The 18,348-nt window shown below is 40.7% G+C and overlaps 1 protein-coding gene and 1 non-coding gene across 4 annotated transcripts in view; one reads left to right on the top strand and one right to left on the bottom strand.

Moving 5' to 3' along the window:
- TTC28 (tetratricopeptide repeat domain 28) overlaps positions 1-18,348 on the bottom strand; it is a 698,236-nt gene that overhangs the window by 182,306 nt on the left and 497,582 nt on the right. For all 3 annotated transcript variants that reach the window (XM_066260240.1, XM_066260241.1, XM_066260242.1), the window contains one exon: positions 17,193-17,700. In XM_066260240.1, coding sequence (XP_066116337.1) covers positions 17,193-17,700 — 508 coding nt within the window. The remainder of the gene's footprint in view (positions 1-17,192; positions 17,701-18,348) is intronic.
- Positions 4,220-4,295, top strand: TRNAS-GCU (transfer RNA serine (anticodon GCU)). The gene has a single exon. It is a non-coding gene; the product is annotated as a tRNA-Ser (tRNA).

The raw sequence follows: 18,348 nt of genomic DNA, 5'->3' as shown, positions 1-18,348 counted from the left end.
AACTCTGATGTTCTGGCTCAAGAACACAAATTTGCTACTTTTTGCCACTGGGGCTGTTCTAACTCCAGCTTCCTTTACAAGCACATTGGACACATAACAACAAAGGATTTATTTCACTTTTTAATTGCTCTTGGAACCATTTTAAATGGCACCAATGCAATTTTTAAGAGAAAATAAAAGCACTCACTTCTCAGAGTAAGTTAACTCTTGAAAGGAGGGCAGAAAGGACCACTTTTTGAAATCAGTTGAAAACTGAGAGCCTGTTTTCAGGCGCTAACAAAGCGGTTTGCAAGTCAAGTGGGGACAGGCTGGGTCAGCACTACCAACTCAGAGTTGCATTCCGGCTCTAATCCAATTCAACAAATGCATTTTCTGCTGTGTCAGAGAGAGCCTTAAGAAAAATTTCTGGAACAACATGCTGAAAATGGTTCTCAGTGAAAGCTACTTTTTAAAGGTACCTTGAAATTACTAATTATGCTGAAGAGAGCCTGAAACACTTGATCCCCTTGTGGATTTCATGCTGGAGAGCAGGGGAGAGTTCAAGTTGTGGCATACGAGCAGCCGCACTGCTGCCCTGCACCGTCTGTAGGTGTGCTTATGGGCACTCAGAATAAAACAGAAGTCAGTGAATGAGGATAAAAATAAGCTATGGGCAAAAAGAAATCCAGTTTTTTCCAGTTACAATGTCAAATTGTCCTTGTCATTTAAAAACACTAGAGCATTAGCTCTCTCCTACATAATTTTAACCATTCTCTTCCGAGAAGCAGTGTGACACGGTATCAAGAGCACTGATTTCCATCCAGACAGCTCTGCTACGAACTTGCTGAGGATCTCTGACAACTTCACCTCTCTGTTCTTCAGGTTTTTCATTTCTAAATGGAAATAATAAGCTTATCTTTCTGAATTTTTATTTTTTTTAATTTTTAATTTTATTTATTCATTTTAGAGAGGAGAGAGAAAGGGGAGGGGGAGGAGCAGGAAGCATCAACTCCCATATGTGCCTTGACCAGGCAAGTGAATTTTTAAATGAACTAATGAAACGTTGCCTAAGAGCCTTCACCAAGATAGTGTTAGCACCCTGGAGGCATTCCCAAAGTGTCATTCCTTTTCTTATTATAATGACTTCTATGCCACTTCAAAGGTGTGTTGGAGAGATCACAAAGGCCTTTTCATATATTCTCTATGGAACCTGTTATTTGAATACCAAAAAAGTAAAGCTAGCGTCAGTTTCCTGAGGCTAGATGTTAAATGCACGGGAAAATGGATTATTAAGTTCATGTACTTAAAAGAAGAAACAGTATAAGACCCTAGTGATTTTCTTGTCCAAAAGTAATAAATATTAGGGTGCTTCAACCTGTACAAAGGGCTTCATTTTAGCCATGCTTTGTAAACTTCTTGGATAAAGATCTTAGGTATTTTAGTTAGCCTGCTAATCAGACTGTCTCATTTAGCTATAGGGCAAAGGACTATGTAAAAGAAGGAGAAAAATCTACTCAATTCAGTATTCCTACTACCAGGAAGGAATAAAACTAAAATGATATCATAAAACCTAATCACCACCTGCTGGTTTAACTATTTCTCAAACAAATTATATTTTTGGTTCATTTAAAAAGGTTTAGGAATCGAGTTTCAGTTTCCATATACATGGTCTTTCCATGAATAAATAATAGAATTTGAGTTTTTTAGAGTAGTAAAAAGTTTTAAACATCATTCAAACCGACAAGAATGTGAAAGTCCAACATAAATTTACAGAAACTGCCATCAGTCCCCGGAATTAGTCTCCTTGGGCTACAGAATCAGAAGTAGCAGGAATGATAGCTGAACTTTAAAAATGCAATAAAACCACAAATGGATAAAAATAGTAAATAGGAAAGAAGTAATTATTTGACCTTTAGACTCCAGTTATTAGTTTCTGACATTTTTCACAATGTTCAGTTCACATCGTCCTTCATCCATTCACAATACATCTATGGTGTATACACGGTAGTCCAAGGACTAGCACCATATAAGCTAAGATACATATCCTGCCTATTCTTGGCATTTATGACCTAGTTGGTAAATAATTGTGATACTGAATAAGTGCTATGTGGAAAAATGTTAGGGAAACACAGGTGAACACTAAATTTCCTAGAAGAACCTGGGAGGGAGACATAAAAATAATGAGTATTTGACTGAAGTTTTAAAGAATAAGACTTTACAGGCTTGACAGAAGGAGAAAGATACTCAGGGCAGAAGAACTGGCATGGGGAAAGCCGTGGGGGAGTACACAGGCTCAGAGATTTGGGGAACAGTGAGTGTGAAGGGTGAAATAGCAGAAAATGGTATTATGATAAATTAGGATCACTTTCTCAAAGAAGAGCGTTCTGTCACCCCCTCAATTAAAATCACAGCCCATGTAATACTTTCTGAAGTCACTATGTACTTTTACTTCAAGCACTTACAATGCCTGCTTTATCAAACAGCCACTGGCATAGTTTCTGGCACACAGTAGGTGCTCAACAAATACTTTTTGAATGTTGAGGGCTGTTGAAAAGTAAATATGCCAGTTATAAACAGAAACACTCAGTTTTTCCTTTCCATGTAGGGAAAAATCTGGTCCTTCCCTACTGTTTCTCTCCTGTGAGTCTCCTTTATTACTCACTTGGAACATTTCACTTCCGACATGACACTTCCAGCCACCAAATGTGTGAGGTTTACCCCACAAAAAGCAAGTCTCCATCACCAGCTGGGTGTCTTATAATTCAACTCAGTTCTGCTAACACTATCTACACGGAGACAGCATCTGATTTCACAGGTAAGAGCTCAGCCCCACAAGCCTGCTCCTCCGCCCACAGCACCCCCACTTCAGAGGCTAGTTGCAAACTCAGGTTATCACCTATATTTCTGACTAAGTGGCTACAGATTGGAGATTCCCATGACCTCCTCTTCAGGTTTGACTAATTGCTAGAGCAGCTCAGAGAACTCAGGGAAAAGCTTCACATTGACCAGTTTATTAAAGGATATGATAAAGGAGCCAGATGAAGAAATATATAAGATGAGGTCTGGAACGGTCCTGAGTGCAGGAGCTTCTGTCTCCATAGAGCTGGGGTGTGTTCACTAATCTGGCAGCTCTCCGATCCCCCTACTATTGGGGGTTTTTTTTGTATTTTTCTGAAGCTGGAAACGGGGAGAGACAGTCAGACAGACTCCCGCATGCGCCCGACCGGGATCCACCCGGCACGCCCACCAGGGGCGATGCTCTGCCCCTCTGGGGCGTCGCTCTGCCGCGACCAGAGCCACTCTAGTGCCTGGGGCAGAGGCCAAGGAGCCATCCCCAGCGCCCGGGCCATCTTTGCTCCAATGGAGCCTCTGCTGCGGGAGGGGAAGAGAGAGACAAAGAGGAAGGAGAGGGGGAGGGGTGGAGAAGCAGATGGGCGCTTCTCCTGTGTGCCCTGGCCGGGAATCAAACCCGGGTCCCCCGCACGCCAGGCCGACGCTCTACCGCTGAGCCAACCGGCCAGGGCCACTATTGGGGTTTTATGGAGGCTTCCAGATAGGCATGATCAATTATCAACTCCATTTCCAGCCTCTCTCCCATCTCTGGAGGCGAGAGGTGGGAAGCTGAAAATTCTGTTTCTAATTATAGTTTGGTTGTTCTGGTGACCAACCCCCAGGTAATGAGAAACCACTGTAGGATTTGAAGTACAGAAATGATGTGATAAAATTGAGCAGTAGGGTTTTGAGAGGGATACCAAGGAAGCAAAGTGGGAAATGAGCTGAAGGAGAAATGGGAGACCAGTGTAGAGGGAGCAGGTGCAATGATCCAGGCAAGAGATGACGGGAAGCTGAAAACACAGCCCTGCAGATCTGATAGAACTTGCTAGGAGAGGCAGAATTCTCAGGACTTTGATCAACTAGCTCTGAGCTGTGATGGAAGGAGGCAGGGATCTCAGATAACTTTGAGATTTCTAGATTTGGGCACTGAGATTGTATTGACATTCTCAGAAACAGGGAATACATGACATGAATTCACAGACTGGGAGAGAGGCCGGCTTATTGGGGCAGATGGAGATGCATTGGAAGCAGGTGTGTATAGACATCTCGGTCAGAATGAGTACTGGATTTGGTGGACTGGCTTATGGTGGTGAAAGGCAAGGGCATAGAGAGAATCCAAGAAGGCATACCATTTTAATTCTACTCTGCCCTAGAGTAAAATGTCCTTTTAAAAGTAAACCTTTAGGCCCTGGCCGGTTGGCTCAGTGGTAGAGCGTCGGCCTGCTGTTCGGAAGTCCCGGGTTCGATTCTCGGCCAGGGCACACAGGAGAAGTGCCCATCTGCTTCTCCACCCCTCCCCTTTTCCTTCCTCTCTGTCTCTCTCTTCCCCTCCCGCAGCCGAGGCTCCATTGGAGCAAAAGTTGGCCAGGGCGCTGAGGATGGCTCTGTGGCTTCTGCCTCAGGCGCTAGAGTGGCTCTGGTCGCAACAGAGCGATGCCCCAGATGGGCAGAGCATCGCCCCCTGGTGGGCATGCCGGGTGGATCCCGGTCGGGTGCATGCGGGAGTCTGTCTGACTGCCTCCCCGTTTCTGGCTTCGGAAAAATACAAAAAAAAAAAAAGTAAACCTTTAATCAAAGTATAAAATATAGTCAGAAAGGCGTAAAATCTTAAGCATACAATTTCTCACAAAGTGAGCACAGCCATGTAACTCCCCTGCTCAGATCAAGAAGCAGAATATTATCAGAATCCTGTGATGGATTTACTACCAGAGGCATTTACTGCCACAGTTGTGTTGGTAGTTTAGAGACCTGGAATCTCACCTCTAACAATAAGCTCTCTTTAATAGAATTTGTTGTAAAGAAATCCATAAAGGCAATATGAATAATCACTCTATCAGCTTCAAATGTTTAAGAGACCTGGTTCTAATGCTCTACATTTTCTGCTATTTTGACTTTTTTCAAGAAATCAGTGAACAAACATGAGACTAAAAGCAGAGCCAAATGATTCCAGAAGAAAGACCCCAAAGCATATCATAGTCACGTGGCATGGGTCCAGTATGCAGTGTCTAGCACAGATGGTAGAACTCAGGGTCACATCTGCACCCACCATTGCTGGCAAAGCGAAGGGTAAGACAGGAGCTGCTACAGATGGAACGACTTAGGTACAGGCAGGTGTGGGAGGTACCAGTGCCAGGTATGGGTGGCAGGAGCCAATGATTAACATCATTGAGAGGTTCCCCTGTTCACTGCATGGTTCCAGACAGCATGACTCACGAAAAACAGCCACAAAAGAGAAGCTAAAAGTAGGGTGAGTACCAAAGTGGCAGCACCCCCAGCAGGCAGTGCCCACCTAAGTCTGTGAAAGCAAAGTTGCGTTCAGAAATCAATGCTCTTCACAGTTATCACTCAAGTGTTCCTTTTTGAAGTCCTAACAGAAGTGTTATCAATGCTCAGGACTGGGCTGCCTAATGGGAAATGCCCCCATGGGGGCTTTTGACTCATAAACCTATTCAGCCTCTCATGTTCATAATCATTTGTGTAAAGAAGAAAAAACCTCCAAGCACTAATTAGAAAGATAGAGCTGTTGTATTTTCCTCCTGATCACCTTATCTTCTTTATTCAGTTCTTGAAGACTCAGCTATTAAAGGAAATTAAGTAATTCATCAAGCCCATTTCAATTACCTGCTGCTGATAACATCAGATTACAATTAGCATCTACAAATGAACCAAGTGCCAACTGCCAAGCTGAAACATAAGCTAATTTACTGCTAGGCTCTGCCTGCTGGAGACAGAACTCTGGGGCCTGGCAGCAAGCAGCCACTTCATTATTCCAACAACAGATTTGCAGCCTCTCGTGCAACAGTCCAAAGTGCAGCTCTGACCAAGATTTACTGCCCCGTCTGTTCCCACTTGCATGTTTACAGATGGGCTGTATCTGTAAGCAAATCACAGCTCCTTTTAAATAGCAATGTCTAGACAAGCAGGGTAACAAATCTTGACCCAAAAGAGAGAATAAATATTATTAATATTTATTAGGCACTGATAGGTGTGGGCCACAGCACAGGATGTGCATGTCATAACCTTAATGAGCATCTGAATCATTTTCTGCAAGGCCTTTGGTGCTTGATCAGAAAAGTCTCCTGCTTTGGTTGATGCTCTCCATTTCTCAGTTCTTTCAAACAGGGAAAACACATTCTTGTTTCTTTCTAGAAAAATCTATTTCAAGTTCTGAGACACATTGTTTTTACTTTGTATTTATATTTTCCCTTTTCATGACCCTTAATAGGAAGTGCTTTGAATAAAAAGCAGGGATCTGTGGTTTGGCTTCTTATATTGTGTCCATTATTAAACTTTGACAATCTGTGTAGTCTCGTCTATGCTTCTCAAGTGGAAGAACCAATTGTTCATTAAATCGTAGGGCTCAGAGGGGTCCTGTGGGCTGTAGTAGAAGACAGCATGTGGACCTAGGTTTGGATCTTGCCTCTGCTGCTTATAAACTATATGAATCTGGGACAAATTCTATGTCTACCACATAGCTTTGTAATAAGGGGGAAAAAAGTAATGTATGCAAGTGTCTAGCTCAGCGCAAGTAACCAACAGATAAGAGATTCTCTAGGAAAGAAGAGCAGGTTGTTCCATCCTGACAGTGCCTATACTTCTCTAGGAACATTTGCTGCCTTATACCTAGGCATGAGTAGGGGCCACTGCTTCAAGATGGCCTATAATCTCTTATAATGGTACTTTCTCTTTTTCATCTTCCTGTGTATGGTTGAGGAATGGGGAGAAGTGTGTGGTGGATGGGTAAATGCAGAACAAGAAGCATCTTTGGCGTTTAGCCCTAGGGCAGGTTATCCCAGCATGGCTCCCACAGGAATCCACTACTCTAGTGGGAACATTCCATCATGGAAGAACTGTGGACATGGAATCACAGCCCTGTGTATAGCTTTCACTCTGTCTCTTACTCTATAATCTTGGATAATCTCAAAAGTTCATTAATCTCTGAATGTTCATCAGTGAAAACGAATAATAATAGTTTACCTCATAGGGCTCTTAGAAAAACAAACAAGTACTATAAAACACAAATATAATGGAATTGCATTGCTATACCAAGAATTTCTATGTGAGGTCTCATAGACCCTTTGACATCTTGAGTGGTTATTTTAAAAATGACCCCATTAATCATACTGTGGATTTCCAAAGAAACACACCCAATCAGTGTAAAGCAATAACTACCTATGATTATTATAAACATTTTACCTATAAAGCTAAGTAAGCCTCTCTCCACATAAAGAAAACCAAACACGTAAATATTATAATGTGATAGATAAAAGAAAGTGATTGACATATTACAAAAATTTTTTTTCTCTTACAAAAGAAATATGTTTAGATTTTTATTAAGGATACAGAGTTTTACAAGTGTTCATAGTAATAATTTCATTTATAAAATCTATTTAGGAACAATATATAATTAAGGTGAAATATATGTGTATATCATGTTGTAGAAAATATATGATATTGTTTCACCTTTCCTTGGAAATTCAAAATTCTTTTCATTCAGATTGGCAGAACTTTTAAATACAATTTTTCTAAAATGTATTTGGGTGGTATTTCTTAAATCCTAGAATTAGAACACTGTAGAGTCACTATTGCTGGTGTACTATAAATAAGAGGAATGATGTATACCCACCAGAATTGGTACCAAACTTTTAGTCTAATACATGACTCCCAGGATGGTTTGAAAGCATGGGGAAGAAAAGGCCAAGCATCATTTTGTGGCATTTTAATGAATCTTCTATGCTATAGGTCTCTTAAGGCTAAATGTATCAAGTTTTTTTTTTAACCTATCTGATTTTCTCTCTTTTTTTCTTTTCAGTGAGAAGAGGGGAGGCAGAGACACACTCCCACATGCACCCCGACCAAGATCCACCCAGCAAGCCCACTAGGAGGTAATACTCTACCCATCTGGGGCATTGCTCTGTTGCTCAGCAACCGAGCTCTTCTTAGTGCCTGAGATGGAGGCCATGGAGCCATCCTTAGTGCCCAGTGCCAACTTGCTCCAATTGAGCCATGGCTGCAGCAGAGGAAGAAAGAGAGAGATAGATAAAGAGAGAAGGAAAGAAAAAGAGAGAGAGAAGCAAGAAAAGGAGGGGTGGAGAAGCAGATGGGCACTTCTGTGTGCCCTGACTGAGAATTAAACCTAAGACATCCACATGCTCAGCTGACGCTCTACCACTGAGCCAACTGGCCAGGGCCTGATTTTCTCATATGTAAAAGTAATTAATACTCTTGATCTCATAGACTTATGAAGAGAATTGAATATGAAAAAAATATATAAACATGTGGCACAGAATAGGTCTCTATATATGCTTCTTAAATGAAAAACCTATAAGCTGTATGAGGGCAGGAACTATGTCAGCTTTATTTATTAATAGACAGCACAGTGCCTATCATATAACTAATGTTCAATAAATATTTGTTGAACAAAAGAAGGGATGATTAAATGAACAAATGAATTAATGAATGCTAGTCCCATTTCCCTTTCTTTTCTTTCTTTCTTTTTTTATTTTATTTTTTGTATATTTCTGAAGTTAGAAGCCAGGAGGCAGTCAGACAGACTCCACTGCATGTGCCCAACTGAGATCCACCTGAGCATGCCCATCTGGGGCATTGCTCCGTTACAGCCAGAGCCATTCTAGAGCCTCAGGCAGAGGCCATGGAGCTGTCCTCAGTGCCTGGGCCAACTTTGCTCCAATGGAGCCTTGGTTGCGGGAGGAGAAGAGAGAAGAAGAGAGAGATAGAGAGGAAGGAGGGGGTAAGGGTGGAGAAGCAAATGGGCGCTTCTCCTGTGTGCCCTGACCAGGAATTGAACCCGGGACTTCCACATGCCAGGCCAACGCTCTACCAATGAGTCAACCAGCCAGGGCCTCTTTCTTTTAAAATGTCTTTTTGACTAAAAAGGACAGCTAAGTTTTAAATTTTCAATTATTTTCTAAAGATGAATTAGTAGATATTTGAGCCCAGGCTTTGGTGGGAAGCACTTTCCATTTCTCATATTTGACCCAATATTTAGAAACAGCTCTGACACTGTCGTATGTGAGAAGTGGCTCCTTTATTTACTGATGGGGTGGGGGGTGAGAGAAGGGGAAAGAAGAAAGGGGGGGAGAGAGAGAAAAAGAAAAAAGAAAAGAAAGAGAAAAATAATGAAAGAAAAAGAAAAAAGAGGAATGAAAGGGAAGAAAAGAGAAGAAAAAGGGAGGTGGGAAGGGAAGGTGGGAAGGGGAGGTGGAGAGGGAACGAAAGGGGAAAGGAGGAGAGGGGAAGAGAGGGGAAGAAATGAAACTAGCCATCCTTCTAATTGTCTCCCCTCTCACTTTCCTAATTGTAGTTTATTTCAAAGTAAGATGAGAGGTAATTGTCTGGCTCCCCAGAGAATGACAAGATTTGTGATAATCAGGGTGAGAGGACTTTGAGGCTTTAATCCAGTGACCTATTCTGCAGTCTGAGGTTTGACTCCCAACTGCCTAAATTAGAACCATAAAGAAGGCCATTGAAAAACCAGAGGTTACAGAAATACTGCTATGCAACTACAGTTGATTTGAACATAAAAGAAAAAGATGGACATTTTCCAAGCCAAAATTTACATGAACATTCTCACAAGTAAGACGTGCTTAGAAAACAGCTGGCTGTTTGTTATTCATAAGCAACTTAAAGAGTCTAAATCATTTCTACTTGTTTTATTTAAAAGCAAAGCAAAGGTGGATAAATAAATATTAGTATAAGCTGACCACCAAAGGACAAAGATTTCGTGTTATGTCTACTTTCCTTCTCTCCATTCCCACACATTCTATCCACTTCCCGCTCAGATGTGTACAGGAAGCTCCTATTGTCAAAAAAACTTTAGTGACTCAAATCTCCTTCTCCTTGGCTTCTCAGATATAGTGGCATGCCTTCCATATTCTGAAGCTCTCTTCTCTCTGAGCTCCACCTGGATCCCCTCCAGTCTCTGTGATCCTGACTCAGTCTTGTGGATAGGCTTTCCTTCCCTAGATTATAAATGTCATTAGGATGATGTAATCTTAATACTTGTTTCTAGTTCTATTTGTTCATATTACATTGAGAGAAATACATAATGAGCATGTACAAAATCAAACTGACCATGTGCTTCCCCAAACTCATTCCTCCTCCCAGCTTTCCTTTCTCTTTCCAAGGGTACCACTATTCTTCTAATCCCTGCACACAATATCTTGCTATAAACGTTGACTCATTCAATCTGACCATATAAATATTTATTGAGTAACCCACTATGTGTAAGGGATTATACTCAGTGATACAGAGATTATAGAGTAGAATGTTGTTCATACTTTTAATTATTTTAATTCAGTATTGGTAAGTCCACAGGTATACAAATAACCATAATTTATGATTGAATATAAATAGAATAAAATAAATTTTAAAAATGCTACTAGGGCTCAGACATACTAAGAAACTTACCTTGTTATCAAGAGACGCTTCAAGTACAGAAGTGAATAGTATTTGGGATAATCCTAAAAAGATGGGTAAAGTTGAGACAAGCAACAGAGACATAAAAGATCTAAGTGGGAGAAATAGCTTGAGGAAATATATTAAAGCAAGAAAGCATAGCCAATGTGATGAGGTCAGGGAAGATGGAAAAGTGCAGTTTTTGCTAAAGAGTATGTACAGAGGAGTAGTGGAATTAAAGAATGGAAATGATGACAGGTTTAAAGGTGACTGGCCATAATGTGTATGCCAGTAAAGCAATTATTGTTTAGAGTATAGCTTTAAGAAGATCAGTTTTATTGATATGTGGGACGGAGAAGACATGGTGGGGTGGATAGCTGCAAAGAAAACCCAACTAGTAGGTTAATACAATAAACTGGGCAATTAAGAAGAGGCAATGAAGGAAAAGAATCTTTATGAGAATATTTATTTGAAAACTGTTAGACTGAGAGTCAACTGAAAAAACAAAAAAGGGAAGAAGTCAATGATGACTTTAGATTTCTAAATTAGGATGGTATAATAAACTGGATAATTCCACCCACCCCTCCCAAATATGCCCACGTCTTAATCCCTGGAACCTGTGAATGTTACTTTACATGGCAAAAAGAATTTTGCAGGCGTGATTAAGTTAAAGATCTTGAGATGGAGAGATCACCCTGGATTAGTCAAGTGGGGCTGGTATAATCACAATAGTCTTCATAAGAAGAGGGAAGAGAAGTCAGGGAAGAAGTGAAGACAACGGGATGGCAGAAGCAGAGATGGAGTGAAGCACTCTGGATGTAGAGGAAGAGGCCTCAAGCTATAAAATACAGGCAGCCATTAAAGCTGTCTCCTCCACAGCCTGCAGAGGAAACAGCTTTACTGACACCCTGACGTTAGCCCGATGAAATTGACTTCAGACTCTCATCCTCCAGAACTGTAAGAGAATGAATCTGTGTTGTGTTAAGCGACTAGTTTGTGACAGTTTGTTACAGCAGCAATAGGAAACTAATACAGGGGGCCAGAGGGATAGCGTTGTCAGCAACAGAATGAGGAAATCTAGGAGAAGCAGTTAATTTAGGAAGCAAATATTTCACATTTAGACTCACTAATTTGGACAGATCAGCATGACAATCAGATGGAATATTCACCAGGCAGTTGGAAATACAAAAGTAATGCTTAGACAAAGGGTCAGAGCTGGTGAATATACAAAGATTTAGAAGAAATGGATACTGAAGCAGCAATTCAAGGTATGGTGGTGAAATGATAAAGGGAGATATATAAAAAAAATAAGAAAGAATCAAGGAACAAAAGACAGAAACTCCCACACTTAACAAATGGCAATACAATGGAAAGGAGCCATTAATAATGTAGGATATCTGTATGACAACAGAGGGAAGCCTGAGAGAGGAGGCAGAACAGAAAAAGCAGGTTGCAGAAAAGCACACACCCTCCCTCCCTCCCTCTCTCTCTCTCTCTCTCTCTCTCTCTCACACACACACACACACACACATACATATATAATAAACCAAGTTTTTAAAAAAGGAACAATCTGTACCCACATGTGTATATTTACATACATGATTGTACTACCATGTGTTTATGTACATTGTAAAAAGATATGAAAAGATTCTAACCAAATTGTTAACAGTAGTGACCTCTGAGGAGTGGGAAAGGGGAAGGTAAAATATAAGAGAGTGGATGTCTTTTATCTACTTTATATACTTATGGGATGTAAGAATTTCTTTTTTTTTTACAAAAGTAAGTACCACTTTTATAACTTCTATAAATGGTTCATTTTCAAAAAACACCAATGAAGAAGGTACAAAAAGAGCAGACAAAAAGAAAATTTGGACATCATACTTCACAAAAACTAGAAGAGGAGAGAATTTCAAGGAACAGTTAGTAAAGTGTGCCAATGCTGCATACTGATTAGGAAAATTTAGACCTGTCAAAGATTGCTAAAGTGACCATGAGGAGATCACTGCTGATCTTTTTCAGGGGACAAAGATGCAAATCAAATAGCAATGAGTTAAAAATGAATAGGAGGGGTTCTGGTTCCAGCAACGGAGGAGGAGCTCCTTTCAGTCCAACTCTCCTATAAATAACAACAATGAAGTCTGGTGGGGGACAGAGCATAGGCATGGAGGAGGCAGGGGGAGAAATCTATCTAAAGGCAATGAAGCACAACCAAAAGCAGAGAGAGCCTGACCAGGCGGTGGCGCAGTGGATAGAGTGTCAGACTAGGATGCCAAGGACCCAGGTTCGAGACCCCGAGGTCGCCAGCTTGAGAGTGGGCTCATCTGGTTTGAGCAAAAGCTCACCAGCTTGGACCCAAGGTCACTGGCTCGAGCAAGGGGTTACTCGGTCTGCTGAAGGCCCGCGGTCAAGGCACAGATGAGAAAGCAATCAATGAACAACTAAGGTGTCACAATGCGCAACAAAAAACTAATAATTGATGCTTCTCATCTCTATCCATTCCTGTCCGTCTGTCCCTGTCTATCCCTCTCTCTGACTCTCTCTCTCTGTCTCTGTAAAAAAAAACCCAAAAAACAAAAGCAGTGAGAAACTGTAGGGAGGCTGAAGCTGACCATTGGAAGAAGGAAATGGCATTGGGTAAGTTTCCCATTTTTTTTGTATTTTTCTGAAGCTGGAAATGGGGAGAGACAGTCAGACAGACTCCCGCATGCACCCGACCGGGATCCACCCGGCACGCCCACCAGGGGGCGATGCTCTGCCCCTCCAGGGCATCACTCTGCCACGACCAGAGCCACTCTAGCGCCTGGGGCAGAGGCCAAGGAGCCATCCCCAGTGCCCGGGCCATCTTTGCTCCAATGGAGCCTCGGCTGTGGGAGGGGAAGAGAGAGACAGAGAGGAAGGAGGGGGGGGGGTGGAGAGGCAGATGGGCGCCTCTCCTGTGTGCCCTGGCCAGGAATTGAACCCGGGACCTCTGCACGCCAGGCCGACACTCTACCACTGAGCCAACCAGCCAGGGCCAAGTTTCCCATTTTTGAAATGCCAAAGAGCATCTTTTCTTTCCTAACGGGCAGGTCCCAATTATTATCATGTGTTGAGGCTAACAGTCAGGTAGAAATACAGTCTTACTGGCTTGAAGAACCAGAAGGAAAAATCCCAGAGCAAATCACAATGGGGAGTCTTGAATTCTGATTATAAATTCTACCTGATTCTCTAACTCCCAAAATATGCATGTGTAAGGCATAATCTAAGCAGCCCACTTAAAGCTAAAAGACCCCAAACAGAAATTTCAACTGCCACCCACTACACAGAAGACGGAATTTGGAACCTGAATTCAGTTAACTGGTAAAACAACAACTATAACAATAACAATAAAATCAATATTATTAAGAGAAATATATCAGAATCCAGAATCTCTATAAAGTATCATTCACAATGTTGGATATAATCTCACATTACTGGATATAGAAAATATAAGAAAAAATAACATATCACTAATACTCAGTATTAGTGACAATCACTGCACAACTCTGACTATACTAAAAACTACTGAATTATCTACTTTAAATGGTTAACTGTATGGTATGTGAATTATATCTCAACCAAGCTGTTACAAAACAACATCATCAACAACAGGCAATCAATATGATCTAATGTTAAGAGAACCAACTGGAGTTAGGCAAAGTTTTTTGTTGCTGTTTTGTTTTGTTTTATTTTTTTTTACAGAGACAGAGGGACAGATAGGGACAGACAGATAGAAAGAGCGACAGATGAGAAGCATCAGTTCTTCACTGTGGCATCTTAGTTGTTCGTTGATTGCTTGTTCATTGATTGCTTTCTCATATGTGCCTTGACCAGGGGCCTACAGCAGAGCAAGTGACCCCTTGCTCAAGCCAGCGACCTTGGGCTTCAAGCCAGCAACCTTTGGGGTTAAGCCAGCGACCATGGTGTCATGTCTATGATTCCACGCTCAAGTCAGTGACCCTGCACTCAAGCCAGATGAGCCTGCACTCAAGGTAGCCACCTCGGGGTTCCAAACCTGGGCCCTCTGCGTCCCAGTCCAACATTCTATCCACTGCACCACCACCTGATCTGGCAGCAGGCAAAGTTTTAAAAGGTTTTGTAGTAACAGAGCCCAGCTATATAAAGGAAAATATACATGTAACAAGGATAAACACATAAATTTTAGCAATAAAAATAAAATTTTCATTGAAAGAATCAACTGTAAATTATAGAACTAAAAATTCAATATATATCCTATAAATATGTTCTCTGGCCACAGAATTTAATGAAATTAAATTAGAATTTGATAACAATAAATCCCCACTATTTTAAAATTAAACACTTCTAAATAATACAAGGGTTAAAGGGAAATCACAAGTGATTTTAGAAAATATTCTGAACTCAATGAAGTTGTAAAAACATAATACATCAGAAATTACTGGATGCACCTATGCCAGTGTTTAGAGGAAATTTTATATGTTTAAATACTTGTATTAGAAAGAAAAAAGCCTTTACCATGTAGCTCAGTAGGTTAGAGCATCGTCCTGAAATGCTAAGGTTGTGGGTTTAATCCCTAGTCAGGGCACATACAAGAAAAAAACAGTGAATGCATAAATAAGTGGAACAACAAATCAATGTTTCCCTCTCTCTGCTTTTCTCTCTTTCTAAAATCAATCAATAAATAAAAAAGAAAAAAGAAAGATCTAGAATCGATGACCTAAGGTTCAACCCTGAGAAACCAGAAAGAGTGAGTAGCAAGAAGCAAGCAGCAAGAAGGAAATGATAAAAATTAAACTGGAAATAAATGAAATAGAAAACAGATAAACAATAAAAAATTTAACAAAAGTCACTTTTTTAAAAAAGATCAAGAAAATTGATAAATTTCTAGCTAGAATGACCACAAAATAGTACAGGTATAAAACACAAACTACCAATAACAGAAATGAAAGGGCATATCATTATACCTCCTATAAGCATTAAAAAGAAAATAAGGAAATATTATAAACAACTTTACGCCAATAAATTAAATGAAATCAACAAAGTCTTTAGAAAATACAACTAACCAAAACTGATACAAGATGGTAAAAAAAATCTGAGTAGTCCAATATGCACAGCCATATAAACTCCAGATGCTAAGCCCTCCAATTTATCCTGTATGCCACTGCTTGACTTGTCTTCCTTAAAGATCTAGTCTATACTCTTAGGCCTACATTTTAAAACCTTCAAGAGTTTCTGTCCATTAGCATAAGCCTTGCCTAGTTTTAATACTAATCTCCTACCACCCTCTAGCACATTTCTAAAGTCTAATCCTGCTACCATCCCTCATATGCTAACCTACTGCATCTCATACCTTCTTCCATATATCACAACCATCAATGTCATCCCATTCATGGCCAAATCTCACCTATTCTTAAAGGTCCACCAGAGTCTCATCTCCAAGAAGCTTTACAGGCTATTCCCAGCCCTTAGGGTCTCCTTTCTAGGAATTTCAAACATCATTAACACTAAACACTATCTTACAGGGAGGCCACTGTTGTCCTATGTATCAGTCTTATTTTTCCAACTAAATTATATGCTCTTTGAGGGCAAGGCTTTTATTTTTAACTTCTCTATCCCTTAAAAGCAACTATTTTAACATTCAGCACATGATTCAATAAATGACTGACTGATGCAACAAATACTTGTTCCATTGAATAAATATAGAATGCCCAGAGCTTATTCCTATGGTTCTTACAAATTCTCTAGACTCTCATTCTGATCTCAATACCATCATCAGTCATCTCCAGAGATCTTCCAGACTTTTTCTAATGACCATATTCATGAAAATAGTTACAGAATAAGCAGAGGTGGGAAGAGGGAGGAGGGGTGCTAAAGTTATACAGAGACAAGATGCCTTGGCTTTGTAGGTCATATTAAAAAGAGGCAGATTTTTACATTCTGCTGCTACTAATATCCAATAAGCACACACTAATACCACTGAGGTCACTTCTTCCTTGTCCTCTCCCAAATCTGAGTCCCTGTGGACACAGAGCAGACCATGGGGCTCCAGGCACAGGGATGAGTTCAGCTTGTACTTCCAAAAACATCTCTTCTTTACTTTCATTATGAACCCACATCTGGGTACAGAAACAAGATAACAATATCTTCTAAGAAGTAGCCAGTTACCAATACTTATTGTCTCTTACCATATATATTCAACCAAATTTATAAGTTAAATGTAACCAAGTACTATCAAAATAATGACTGCAAATCTATCTTATTTCAATAGATCTTTTAAAAAATAAGTTTGCATTTATATTAAACCATCAATATAATTTCCTGTGGGGTTAACGTCACCAAGTAAAGAAACCCCTTTGAACAAAAACTGACTCACATTCTCTTTCATTCATGACTGCCTAGCAGCTTCTCTTTCATTTAAACAAAACATAGCTTTATATCCTCATTTCATTCCCCTTCTCTCTAATTAGATAAATCCTTCTCTGTAGACAGATTAAAAGGTTAGGGTGTTTTGTTTTTCCAGTATTTCAGAGTTCTAATCCTTAGAGCATTGTGATGACAAGAAGGATCAGATGAATTAGAGCAGGCAGGCGCCAAGGAAATATATGAAGGAAATATACAACACACACCATGAGGAAATTCTTTTGAATATAAACACACAGATTTCTGTAAAAGGTAGGGGGCTACTCCAGCTATTTCCAGCCCATGGAACTGACCCTGGATCTTGCAAGCAACTCTGTCCTTACCCAGATTAGAGGACGCTCGTCCTTCTGCAGCCCGGTCCTTGAGGTCCTCAGCAATGCCCAGCTGTTGCTCATGGTACTGTTTGGCCCTCTCCAAATCCTGCATGCACCTGGCAGCATGGCCCAGGCCAGCGTAGGCCCGCATCTCAATGGCCTTCTCCATCAACTCCTGCGCTAGCTCCAACACATAGTTGTGGTAGGACATGGCCTTGTCAAAGTTCCTCCTGTAGTGATAGGCACTGCCCAGGTTGCTGTAGGCCCGGGCCTCTTCTCGCTTATTGCCTAGGTCTTTGGCTATCTTCAGATGCTGCTCATGACACTGCACAGCATTCTCAAAGTCTCCCATGGCAATATATACAGCTCCCATGTTGCCGAGTTCTCGGGCTTCAGAAAGCTCATCTTTGGATTGCTTGGCGAGAAGAACACACTGTTTGTGACTGGCTAGTGCATTCGGGTAGTCTCCAATGGCTGTGTACACATGGCCCAGACTGCTCAGAGCTGATGAAGCTGCCTGCAGAAAAAGGATAAGGCAGAGAAATGAAAGCACATCAGAAAACGGCTTTGGTTGTTTCTGCAGATAATATGTTACAGAGATTGCCTGTAGCCATTCAATCCAATTCCTAGTTTCTATCAGTGGTTCACAGACCAATGCAGAACTGAAAAAGAGCCCATACAAACAATAAGTTCCTAATAAAAAACAATGGTAATTTAATCAGCAACTTTCAATAGCTAATCTCACAGAAACAGGTTATATCCCATTATAACCTCTATCTTAAAGACATATTGACATTTCTAATATTATGATATTATAGCTATGTTAATGGCTATTACCATCTGTAGTCTAAGAAAATGTTAAAGAAAACCAAAATTAATTACAGCATAGCACAGGAAATTCACAGGCAAAATCTATGCTTGGTTCTCTACATTCCTGGGAATTTATCTAGCCTTGTCTTCTTTCAAAGCAAATGGACACATTAATGGTAAGAGATCCATTTAGAATGATAATCAACAATTTTGTGACTCAGGACCCACTGGGGGGGTCCTCTTCTCTTATCTTTGTTCCTTCAATGTGACTTCATCAGTGCTGGTTCCTGTGGAGGGCTTATGTTTAGATAAGGCCCAAAGGAAAACAATGGGTGAATTATAAACTTGACCTCTG

The sequence above is a fragment of the Saccopteryx bilineata genome, chromosome 2, assembly GCF_036850765.1.
Source record: "Saccopteryx bilineata isolate mSacBil1 chromosome 2, mSacBil1_pri_phased_curated, whole genome shotgun sequence".
Lineage (NCBI taxonomy): Eukaryota > Metazoa > Chordata > Mammalia > Chiroptera > Emballonuridae > Saccopteryx > Saccopteryx bilineata.
This window is presented reverse-complemented; position numbering and strand designations above follow the sequence as displayed.